Source organism: Pecten maximus, chromosome 16, assembly GCF_902652985.1.
Source record: "Pecten maximus chromosome 16, xPecMax1.1, whole genome shotgun sequence".
NCBI classification, from domain to species: domain Eukaryota; kingdom Metazoa; phylum Mollusca; class Bivalvia; order Pectinida; family Pectinidae; genus Pecten; species Pecten maximus.
This window is the reverse complement of record NC_047030.1, coordinates 22,955,348-22,968,898: the sequence shown is the minus strand read 5'-3', so window position 1 is coordinate 22,968,898 and position 13,551 is coordinate 22,955,348. Positions and strand designations below refer to the sequence as shown.

The following is a 13,551-nucleotide window of genomic DNA, read 5'->3' as shown; positions in this document are numbered from 1 at the left end:
TTAGTATGGCTGTGGTCAAATCAAGTTCACCACTGGTCTCTCATAATGATAATGCATTGTTGATAAGAATACAAACTTAGATTGTTTTAGAAGAACATGCAAGCTGACGTGGAACTTGTGTATGGTTGGATGACACCGATCGGATGTGAAAGAGCTATAGCTATAAATCCACGTGGATAAAACTTGTTTAGCTATTGTGATATAATGGTAGAGCCAGAAAGACTTTTCAGCTAAAGATAGATTTATTTCTAACAATGGCAAAATGGACGAGTTCAATCACTTGATATGCCACGAGCCTTTAGGCGAGTTACATATCAATATATTGAAAGACATTAATATATTTCATATGACATAGCCACGAGTGCAATATTCTATTTATCACATTACTACTATTTATGAGAATATAAGACAAAAAATTCAATTTTCGTTTCTTTATAAGACAGGCGAAATCCGGCTTGGATGGGGCGTTTCCATCTACCCAGACAATCATGCGGCGTCATACGTATATTTACTATGACGTCACAATAGTGTTATTACACATATGTATTACGATATTAATTGACACTTGATTCCCGATAAAACGTCATATTGACCGACCGTAAAAAAAGCTGGTAAACAATACTGGTTAACTGGATGTTTCTAAAAAAATTGATTACGTCTCCTTGGTATTGTTCAACCGTGTAGAATATCTTGCACGCTTTTGAAACATGACATGCAAAAACATTGACTGTAAGAATATTAACTTATCGTGTTGAATAAATTTTAATGTATTAGTTAATCTTTGATTGTGTAGTGTTCAAAGATATAATTCAATATGTACAAATGCTTCAAAATTCACTTTCTATCATTAAATGTACAATTGTTACTTTCATTCATTGAGTGACTATTAAAAATGAGAGCCATGATTTTAAAACTATTATAGTCTTTTGGTTTCGGTTAACACATGGTTTTATTAACCAGTAAAAATACCAACCTCGAACTTAGTCCTCGGTCGATATCTTTTCAGATTAATAAAACCACGTGTTGACCTTATCTAAAGGCTATGATTGTGTTTTAACAAACAAGCAGAATCATAATCATTTTAGTTTAGATTTAATTTATCAAAGGATAGCTTGATCGCGATCTTAATTTCATTAAGTGAGTTTAAGCAATCATATAGGCTATTTTGATGTGATAGCGTCGTGTGTCCCCATTTTCTGCTGATGTTAGCACAAAACATGCTGATGTTTGTTAATTTTGTACATCATACCACCGGTCTGTGTCACTTTGGTCAAGGTTAATGACGTAAGTACAATGACCTTTAAAACTCGTTTCTATTCTTTCCCACTAATTGACGTCATTACAAAACGCCATCCGGTCTACATATGCAAATGAGAATTAGCAATCTATGTATATTCTATCAACGAAATGCCGTATTACATCTTGGACTAATTTGAATTTATCAATATGTTTCGTGCCCAATTGTCAACAAAAGTACATGTAATACACGTGCATCCTGGTGCTATAAGTGGCAGCACGCTATACGCATGTTGGTTAATGTCCCATTTCGTTGCTCATTAGTGTATCCATGTAACATATACATTGTTGTACATTGTTGCAACTTGTACATTCCGATGACGTCACATTGTTTACAGATCCCGCGTTGTGTCTGCACTGCCTGACACGAAAGCTTCATTGTGTGTTTTTTTAGTGTTTTTGTTAGTTTTCTTTTATTTCATTTGATCAGGTATGGTAAAACAACCTCAATCAATATGAGTTGTGATTGTAGTTTTAAGAAAAAACGGCATGTTGCGCAAAAGACTTCAACTTTCACTTTGTCAGTGCATTCGTGATCGCGGCTTAGATCGGCTGTCATGGCAACGACGAGGACGGTGGTTTTACCACAGTGTCGAATCTACAAACTTGTGTGTACAACCGAAAACTTCTAACTATACAGTATGTCTTTGGAAATCATCTGTAAATAATTAATTGAATTAATTACGATCCATTGCATTCGTTTATATGCCGATTTCGATACTTAAAACAGTGAAGAGTTCCAATATTGAAGCGTGAACATTAACACTTGCTCTATAAATCGTCCTAGAGCACCCTATAACGCCGTTATGTAACCGTACGTGAATAAATAGAAGAATGTACAGCACTTTTCCTCGGTTTCTTAATACGATGAACGAGTGTATCAGGTTTGTTTGTACGGCAAACTACGTTAGTTGGGTGCTCTGGCCATATTTACCGACCAAGTGTTAATGTAGTCCTTCGTGCCGGTCACGTGACCACGCGACAATACGAGTATCGACGAAAACATCCCGATAAGGACGTTGGACACCTAACATTAAAATCCGGTCAAGGAAACAAACAGAACTGACGGGGAAATTGTTAAATAATGCATTGATTTAAAAACATCACGATTTTAGTTCTTTTTAATTATATATGCAACATTAACCCACATGCGTAACGATTATAATCTTCCGACAGTAATTTCATGACGGAGAAGGGATGGCGGAACTAGCCTTGAATAGGAAGTTTGTCGTGAGTGGCTTTACCAGGTAAATTTGGTCCCGTTCTTCAATCCTTAAGATATTATAATGTTTGTGAAATTTTATATCAATGATTGTTAGGATTATACAGATGGGGATTCTCAATATATGATTGATATTAAAGCTGAATTAAGTAGGTCACTCAATACATCCGGTATACGCCTTTCAATCAATCACAACACTGGCATATTTGTAAATATAAATGTGTTATTCACCAAAAGAACCTAATACATTTTTTGGAATAATTAACAACGACGAAATTGTAACACCGTTATTAGCATTTTCCCAAATATCACATTCTAATAAAGTAACTTTGACAAGGCTGTGTGTCATTTGAAATTAAATACGCAAACCTGCCGTTTTCTGCAAACATAAAAATGAACCATACAGTTGGTTGTTCCATCAATGACTCGTAAGTGTGAGTAGGGACACCATACAGCTGCTTGGTCGTTCTAGAACCCGGCAATGAGGGTAGGGACACCATACAACTGCTTGGTCGTTCTGGGACCCGGCAATGAGGGTAGGGACATCATACAGCTGCTTGAACGTTCTAGGACACGGTAATAAGGGTAGGGACACCATATAGCTGGTCGATCCTTATATGACATGTGACGGTAGGAGCACCATATAGCTGGTCGATCCTTCTATGACATGTGACGGTCACCATATACAGCTGGTCGATCCTTCTAGGACATGTGAGGGTAGGGACAGCATACAGCTGCTTGGTCGTTCTAGGACTTTTGAAGGTAGGGACACCATACAGCTGGTTGGTCGTTCTGGGACCCATTGGTGAGGGTAGAGGCACCATACAGCTGGCTGGTCCTTCAAGAACCCGTTAATGTGGGTAGGGACTTCATACAGTTGGTTGGTCGTTCTAGGACTCGTTAGTGAGGTACGGATATCTTACATCTGGTTGGCCATTCTAGGACTCGTTAGTGATGATAGGGACACCTTACAGCTTGCCGACCCTTCTAGGACTCGGTATTAAGGGTAGAGACAACGTACATTGTACTGCTTGTTGGTCCTTTTATGACCCGTAAATGAGGGCAGGGACATCTTACAGCTGGTTGGTCATTCTAGGTCCCGTTCGTGATGAACTTTTAGGGCTCGGTAGTGAGGGTATGGACATTTTATAGCTGGTTGGTCCTTTTAGGACCTTTTAGCGAGGAAAGGGACATCTTTTAGCTGGTTGGTCTCTCTAGGACTTGTAACTGGGGGTAGAGGCGCCGTATCGCTGGTTGGTCCTTTTAGGACTCGCTAGTGAGAGTAGAGACATTTTACAGCTGGGTCCTTCTGGGACCCTTTACTGAAGCTAAGGACATTTTGCAGCCGGCTGGTCTTTCTAGGACCAGTTTGTGAGGGAAGGGAAAACTCACAGCTGTTCGGTCCTTCTAAGGCCGCTTTGTGAGGATACGGAAACCATACGGCTGTTCGGTCCTTTTAGTACTCGTTAGTTAGGTTAGGGGTTTGACATCTTACATCTGGTTTGTCCTGTTAGGACTCCTGGATGTGTCTGTTTTTTCTCTTGCTTTTGTTTGTTTTCTCAACTCTTTCGCTTTTTTGTTGTTTTCTTTTGTATTGATTGTTTTTTTTTTTTTCGTTGTTTGTTTTTGTTTGTTTTTATGTATTGTTTGAAATGCAAGATATCCGCAATCCGTATGGTCCATCAGCAGACCATCCCAACGAGTATTCTCAAGTTGTAAATGACAATACATGATGCCAGCAAATCTGCAGAATACACCTGTTTCATCCTGTCTTGCCTAGAAGAGGAGGAAAAACAGAAGGGAACCAGGGGGAATCAGAAAGGGCCTAAATCAATGTTAGCTATTCAACGTAAAGCACGCCAGGTGAATTTACCTATTATTATTTCTGAGTGTTGACCAAACTTTTCAAAATAACAAGAAATAGGTGTGTGTATTTTAAACCGGTGCCATCATTTCTAAGAATAAAAACGTGATATGCAGCATAACGACAGCTACGCAAAACGGAAGAATATGTGGATATTTTATGAACAATACTCCATTTCTTTGTTTGATAAGATTGAAGAGATGTCAGGTGTTCAATGATATGCCTGATGGTACTATTGCCACTGTTTGTCATTTTAAGAACGTGCAATTATCCGGTTTAGAGTATGGATGTACAGAGTGGATGCCAGAGATGAAACAAAAATCGCTTAATATTTTTGAACACCTGGATCAATTACTCTTCTAGTTGTTTTCTATTATTCTTTAATTATTTAATTGTTATATTAACTGTTATATTTTGTTTGTGTTTTCTCTCGCTTTGTCGATTTTCATGATATTGATGGTTTCGATAGCATATCGGTATTTCTTATTTTTTTCTCATATTAATCCTTGCTTTATCGATTTTGCATTAGACTTCTGCTTCCTTGACACGTAGGTATCATCTTGATGCTTTTCCTAGTGCATAAGTCCACTTAAATTTTGTTCAGAATACATCATTATGATTTTGAATCAGCTCTTAAAACGAGAAATACACTCGAAACTCGTTATCTCAAAGTCAAACGGGCCATGAAATAATTTTTTGGCGTCGAAAGTAGAGATTTTCTTCGAGCTAAGAAGGGCATTAGAACTATCAAAGATTTGAATAACTGGGATTGATCATAACATGATTGTACTAATAATGAAACCCATCGGTCATACGACACAAATATAATTTAGTATCATGCTATTTTAAGCTTCAAACGTGATTGTTAGATAACTCTCGTTGAGCAATCTGGTGATATTCATTTCCTATGTCTGCCGAGGTCCACTTGTGTTTATAACTAGTGTATCATTGTTCATTCAAGCCTTTGTTTTGCTACCTTTGTCGTCATAAATACTACGGAATGCACAGTTATGTAAGTAGCTACGAGGCGTGGGAGTAAAAGTGCGTGAACCTCCTTACACAACACTCGGTGAAGTTGTTTTCCGACAGACGGAATGAAATGATGAAATGATATATTGTTTCCGGAAAAGATTACAAGGCCGAACTATGTAAAAGACCACTGATTAGCAAAATGTTTATGCATAGCTGTATCAGTAGTGGACATATCATTCAATACCCAATGGTACAGTTAACAAGTGTCATATGTACAGCATTCAATGAAGGATTACATTTTTTTCATGATAACATTGGCTTCTGAACATATTCCATGATTAGCGAACGGTAAATATGTCCAGAAAGCCAATTTTGTTATGACTTATGAATGTTAAACAAATTAATTTCATTTTCTATACTTGCACTATGATTATTTTTTATTTTATCTGATAAGGCACAAAATAAGAAAACTTTTTTTTCACGTTCTACCTGGGAGTAACGTCGGATAGAGAACAGCCGTTTACGACAGTGTCAGACAGTTCTTGGCACGGTCTTAGCAACTGTCATAACAACAACAAAAATAAATTGTAGTTCCATCTACAACACTTATTCCATGAAAGTTTTGGAGTGATTTTTATATTCTGAACATATAAGAGACGGTAACAATATAGGTTTTATGTAATTATTACATTGTTCGCAATTATTTGAAAGAATACGAAAGGAAGAAATGTGGTCGTGATGAGGCTAACATTGTTATGAACACGAACAAAAAAACATAGTCAATGATTTCAGGTATACTTATTTTTTCAGCATTCATGAGGTCATTACAACATTGGTACTTGGACATATTCCATGAATCGCGTGTGATGAGGCTGATGTTGTTATGAAAAATGAATATAATTTTCGCCAATGCTTTTAAGCATACTGAATGTAAATATGACTAAATGGTACCATTAAAACATATCATATGCACAGCATTCCACACCCAATGAAACAGTTAACAAATGCCATATACATATAGCATTCAATACCCAATAAAACAGTTAACAAATGCCATATACATATAGCATTTAATACCCAATAAAACAGTTAACAAATGTCACATGTACAACATTCCATACTAAATGGAATAATCAACAAATGTCATATGTATAGCATTCCAAACCCAATGAAACAGTTGACTAATACGTTGTATCAGATTGACAGCATTCAATACCTAATGGAGTAGTTAACAAATATCATCTGTACAGCATTCAATATCGAACGTTTTATATCTATTACACATACAAGTTCCATGCACGTTTAAAGCTATGCTTTAAAACTGAATATGTTTATCACTAAAAATCATATGCAATAATAAATAAAGTGAATATACTTTGTTTTCTTTAATGATGATAGACTGTCTTCTACACTTTTATTAATGTGACGCCCTATATGTTAAGCATTGGGTAAGATACGGATGCGTCTCACTTCCTGTAACAGTTTCCCCACATGTTTGTGTAAATTGATGACGTTAATACTCCTCTGTAATCAAAATGTCGGCACGATTGATAATGAGCAGAGAAAAGAAAATATTTTCTTAGAAACTTGACACCTTCCGGGTGAAACAAGGACATTAGAGCCGCACAATAATCTATAAATACTTTATAGGTCAGTAACTCTGGATATTTATACAGCATTCCAACAGATCTGTGGCACAACATCAGTAAGACGACGAGACGACCTACAAAACTTCACAGTCACAGAGAAACACCTTGATGATCATGGTAAGCTACAGCTATACCACATTGTTCGCAAGATTTTGCGTGAAATATACTGATCACAATTTCTTTTCAGATTTGTTTTCCTCTTCTATGTATCAATTAATCAGGCCATAAGCATCACTGTCGAGTCCTAGAAGGACGAAACAGCGGTATGATGTCCCTAGCATCACTGACGCGTCATAGAAGGACGAAACAGCGGTATGGTGTTCCTAACATCATTGAGGAGTCCAAGAAGGACTAAACACCTGTATGATGTCCCAAACATCACTGACGGGTCCCAGAAGGACAAAACAGCTGTATGATACAGATTAATTTATGTCAGCTTTACTGATGTAACCCTGAATTTGTTTTGAAATGTGCTAAAATCTTGTATGTCTTTACATAATCACTTTATTTATTTAGTTATGCTTTTTAATGTCACATGCGGAATCAACGTATTCACTGATAAAACATTTTACCATTTATATAATAAATGGTATGGGCTTCTTATTGTTAAACTCCGTTTGAAATATGGCATTTATATTAGTTCTGTAACATTTATGGTGTATCAAAATTCTATATAAAAACAGCAGGAAAATACCCCAACTTTTTTTAAAGAGCAGTATTTAGAATGTACGTTCTGCAAGAGTAGCTCGCATTCTGTTCCGTTGATTACGATTTCTTTGGAATTATTGTGGCATTTAACTGCCTTCTTTGAAAATATAATTTCTTATAATTATCTCAACATTGCAGCCAAATTGAACAACGTGCGTTAGTAATGCCTTGTCCTATTATTTTCTATTTAGTTTGGTAAGATTGTATAGTGACAGCACAGAGCAAATAGAAATATACTAAAATAGATCATTTTTATGCTTAACCAAACTAAAAAAAAACAACTAAATTTGACATCGTTGTCACCAAAAATGATTTAAATTCTTATAAAATAATCTATAAATATTAGACTTAATCAAGCATCTCAATAATATTTTCATATTTCATGTTTTTTTTTTTTGATAATCTAACTTTCGCCATTTTACGACCATTGAGTAAATTGTACCTCGGATTATAAGTTCCGACATTGCATGGGATTTTAACCATATTTGAATTTGAAACAATTTGGATGCAATGCTGTTCTTGTCATTTGATACGTTCGAGCAAAGTTTATATACTATAGTTAAGGTAGGACCTCCCAGGAATGTTGTTTATATCGTATAAAAGATGCATTTTGTCATTTACTAAATGGTGAGTTTTTGTACAGAGTAGCTTTGTCTCTCTTTAATTCAAAGTAATTTGTAAAAATCATAACTTTAATTGTTTCTAGATATAATTAAATAAGAAAATGAAAATAAATAGATAAATAAATAATACAGATATGATAATCTTGTAAGCTTCAATTTAGCATCAAAGATAATAGTCCTGTTATAGTAAATTCATAAAACAATAACCTTAACCTAAATCCCTATACGGCAACGAACTATTTGGGATTTATTTGTACACCTTCAAATATACTTCGTTATGTTTGGTACTATCATGGAGTCGATTTTCTTTGAAATGTTCTAAAGTTTTATATATTTCTTTGTCAGGACAAGATGGCATTTCTTTGGTTTTGGAGTTCCCTTTCAACATCTGCTTTCGTATTTTCCGACGGAAGAACAATACCTTTTGGATCATCGGTATTTTTAGACAAATTTCGTTCCCGACGCAGCTTACTAGGCAGTGTAGAACCAGTATTGTTACCACTATCAATGATTGATAATGGTTTAGTGATATACCAAACTGATGAAATTGAAAAGCTTGTCAGCAACAGTAGATCATATGGAACAGAATGCCCAGGAAGTTATGAACAACTTCCAGAGAACGCACCGCTTTATGCTAGGTCAAATTGTCCTTGGTTTTATGTGCGCAGCAAACATGATCCTAACAGATTCCCTGCGTCACTTCCGGAGGCCGTCAGTAAATGTAGAAGTCAATGTCTGGGACTACCTAACGATATCGTAGACGATTTTGCTTGTGACTACGTCTTCAGTAACGTGACAGTGTTAGTCAGAGAATACCACAACAATATCCCACGCTATATCGAAACTATTCAACATATTCCCGTTGGATCAACATGCGTGAGAAGAACAGAGACGACATGAGAACATGTTCAGAAATTCAGGAAATTGATATGACAAATAAATTTGCATGTTTTCATTAACTTAAGTAACGATATTCATATTATTGACTTAGTTTCGGTGAATACAAGAAATTGTTAGCCTTCGAAAGGTGAAATATTTAAAGTTATGAGAAATTTACCCATAATCACATAACAGCAATGAAAAAATGTATCAGGAAGGCAAGTAGTATGTCTCCAGCGTGGCATTTTTCGTAATATAATCCCAGAATACCTATTAATATTGGTGTGTTTCGATGTATGTTTACTATAAAAGTTTGCAAATCGGTATTCGATATAATGTCAAAATATTTGTTATCAAGCCCAACAGTAGTTTTGTCTGCCATTTCGTTTACAATGCATGTTACAGCGTTTGTCCGATGATCGACGATCCTCTCTCTTAAGACTGGTCAAACATACTAAAGATAGAAAACGTCAAAAATCAGTCATATAACAAAATTTGTCATTGACCAATCAGAGCAGTATTCAACTTATCCACAGAATGAAGCGAAAGTAGAATTTATTTGGTACATGTCGGCTGTCTTACATTCATGTCATTAAGTTAATTTGGCTTTTAACTATATATGCAAACACATGTCACATTTGACAACATATCTATCCCGGGGTATGACACATATAAAGTAATGTTAAGGTATATCCAGTGACCTATGACCCTTAGGATAATGCAATTTATTCCATTTGTTACTACTGCATCTTACTCCGATTTTCTTTTTAAAGGTATTTCCTTAAAGGGGCATTCCTTCGTTCGGAAATCAGAAACGTCCACAATTTCTATTGATGAAATCTATGTCCGAACGATGATCATATGAGTGTTTGTGCCTACAAGTAATGAAATAAATACCAAAATGTTCAAGAAAAAAAACATGTCGTATACAAATACCGTATGTCTTAGCGGTAATTAGTGATACTTTGGGTCGAATTAAGAATTCTCATAACTTAATACTTTGGTAGAATTTTGGTTTATCTTGAGAGTAAAACTGCCGTATTAATGAAAAGATTACAACATTTACTACTTGGAAAAACTACATCTTTTCCAGAAAGTTTTAATTTTGACGACTTAACTTTATTCAAACAAAGGAATGTCCCTTTAAAGCAACCAACTGGAAACGCCACAACGAAACAAGCTTAAAAGAGGTCTTCCACTCTCCAACACTGCGACAACGTCTAAATAGTCTGTCCATATGTGTGTGCATTAAGTGCAGTTCCTATCAACTGTCCGCACTACTAACAAATCAGACATGTTATATTACTTACTTTTAGTCAGCAATTTATGGAATTTGAGATCAAATGCATACTGCATTTGAATGACAACTCTGTATATAAAAATAGTTTAGCTGCGGATTTAAATCATATGTATCGCAGGCACCTATGCTCTAAAGTCATATCATTATTTTAACGTGTAACAATTATTTCTAGCGTCTCATAAGCCAAATTTGGATTGGTGTCAGTAACTGAATGTTTAAATTTGAGATAGTACTTTTTTACTTTTTTTTTGTAAAATTTGTTATTTGAAGATGATATTGATATATAACAAATAAAATGATATTTACTGTACAAATAAAACAGGTCTTAGATCAGACATGTCTATACAGGCAACTACCGCCTGTTTAGACTGACTACACATATATCCGGGATACTAGCCCACTTGACAGTACTACATTTGATAACTTCAGACAAACAAGTCTAAGTGTCTGAATGAATGAATTTTTTTTTATTACATCCTACTTTACCCGTTCTACTTTTAAATTGGTTTGTCCCGGGATCACATGAGGTTAACCATTTCCTCCCAAGCTGTTCATTCAGAAATTAGAGACATACACACATGTGTCTGTAGATCGTGTTGACAAAATACCCAAACGATTTTCAAAACTGACGGCATTCTCTGAACTATTTGTTTTATTATATCTAGTGAGTTGCAATTTATAGAAATATCTAGTGAGTCGTAATGTTAGGGATATCTAGCGGATCATATATTCATAAGTATATCTAAAGAGTCGTAATTTATAGAAATATCTTGTGAGTCATAATTTATAGGGATATTTGGCGGATCAGATGTTCATTAGAATATCTTTCTAGTGAGTCGTAATTTATAGCGATAGCTAGTGGATCATATATTCATAAGGATATCTAGTGAGTTGTAATTTATAGCGATATCTAGTGGATCATATATCCATACGGATATCTAGTGAGTCGTAATTTATAGCGATATCTAGTGGATCATATAATCATAAGGACAGCTAGTGAGTTGTAATTTATAGGGATATCTAGTGGATCATATAATCATAAGGACATCTAGTGAGTTATAATTTATAGCGATATCTAGTGGATCATATAATCATAAGGACATCTAGTGAGTTGTAATTTATAGGGATATCTAGTGAATCATAAGGACATCTAGTGAGTTATAATTTATAGGGATATCTAGTGGATCATATAATCATAAGGACATCTAGTGAGTTGTAATTTATAGGGATATCTAGTGGATCATATAATCATAAGGACATCTAGTGAGTTATAATTTATAGGGATATCTAGTGGATCATATAATCATAAGGACATCTAGTGAGTTGTAATTTATAGGGATATCTAGTGGATCATATAACCATAAGGACATCTAGTGAGTTGTAATTTATAGGGATATCTAGTGGATCATATAATCATAAGGACATCTAGTGAGTTGTAATTTACAGGGATATCTAGTGGATCATATAATCATAAGAACATCTAGTGAGTTGTAATTTATAGGGATATCTAGTGGATCATATAATCATAAGAACATCTAGTGAGTTGTAATTTATAGGGATATCTAGTGGATCATATAATCATAAGGACATCTAGTGAGTTGTAATTTATAGGGATATCTAGTGAATCATAAGGACATCTAGTGAGTTATAATTTATAGGGATATCTAGTGGATCATATAACCATAAGGACATCTAGTGAGTTGTAATTTATAAGGATATCTAGTGGATCATATAATCATAAGGACATCTAGTGAGTTATAATTTATAGGGATATCTAGTGGATCATATAATCATAAGGACATCTAGTGAGTTGTAATTTATAGGGATATCTAGTGAATCATATAACCATAAGGACATCTAGTGAGTTGTAATTTATAGGGATATCTAGTGGATCATATAATCATAAGGACATCTAGTGAGTTATAATTTATAGGGATATCTAGTGGATCATATAATCATAAGGACATCTAGTGAGTTGTAATTTATAGGGATATCTAGTGGATCATATAATCATAAAGACATCTAGTGAGTTGTAATTTATAGGATATCTAGTGGATCATATAATCATAAGGACATCTAGTGAGTTGTAATGTATAGGGATATCTAGTGGATCATATAATCATAAGGACATCTAGTGAGTTGTAATTTATAGGGATATCTAGTGGATCATATGATCATAAGGACATCTAGTGAGTTGTAATTTATAGGGATATCTAGTGGATCATATAATCATAAGGACATCTAGTGAGAGGTAACTTTATGGATATCTGGTGGATCATAATGTTTATAAGGATGTATATTGAGTCGTTCTTTCTAGGGATATCTGTGGAACATATATTCATAAGGATATCTAATAAGTCGTAATCAAAGGGATATCTGGTGGATCGTATGCCTTAAGGGAGATACTTGATGTATTAGTTATTTCCTATGGCCTCTAAACGTTTATGACGTTAATTGTTTACCCTCTGGACTAGCTATTTATATATCGTTATGTATATCCTGTTTTCCCCAGAAACACTATGTCGTGTCCCAATATCAATTTATCGAGGCCACGTGTGTATTCGCGTGTCTTGGTTCCCAACAATTGTCCGCCAACCCAAAAATCACGAATTCTGATTAATTCGAAACTGTTTTTGTTCAACTTATTAGACATTACAACGGACACAGAATTGAATAGTGTCGTAAATAACTATAATGTACTATAGTAGATCAATGTACATCCAATGTTAAATATAAAACTGTATCATACAGCTGATCCATCCTTCCTGAAATTGTCAGTGATGCTGCTGGCTAAAATGTTAATTATGTAATCAGCATTCACCAGAATTACTATTTTTGTTTTACAATGGCGCATGTCAATTTAGTCAGCACTTTTCATGGTGATTCGTAATTCCTTAATACAATCGCTAAAAAAGAAGGAGAAAAATACGTGGGGTTTTGAAAGAGTAAGCCCTATTTTAGATATTTTCTATAAGCGCTTTTAGGTAAAGCATCGTGATGAAAAAACGGTCCTTTTAGGTAACGTGTTAACACTAACT

General features: G+C 34.9%; 1 protein-coding gene across 1 annotated transcript; it reads left to right on the top strand.

The window, feature by feature from the left end:
- Nucleotides 1–6,871: 6,871 nt before the first annotated feature.
- LOC117345355 lies at nucleotides 6,872–10,125 on the top strand. The gene is made up of 2 exons (XM_033908427.1): nucleotides 6,872–7,120; nucleotides 8,680–10,125. The coding sequence occupies exons 1-2, from the start codon at nucleotides 7,112–7,114 to the stop codon at nucleotides 9,232–9,234; spliced, it is 564 nt and encodes a 187-aa protein (XP_033764318.1). The 5' UTR covers nucleotides 6,872–7,111; the 3' UTR covers nucleotides 9,235–10,125.
- Nucleotides 10,126–13,551: the final 3,426 nt, after the last annotated feature.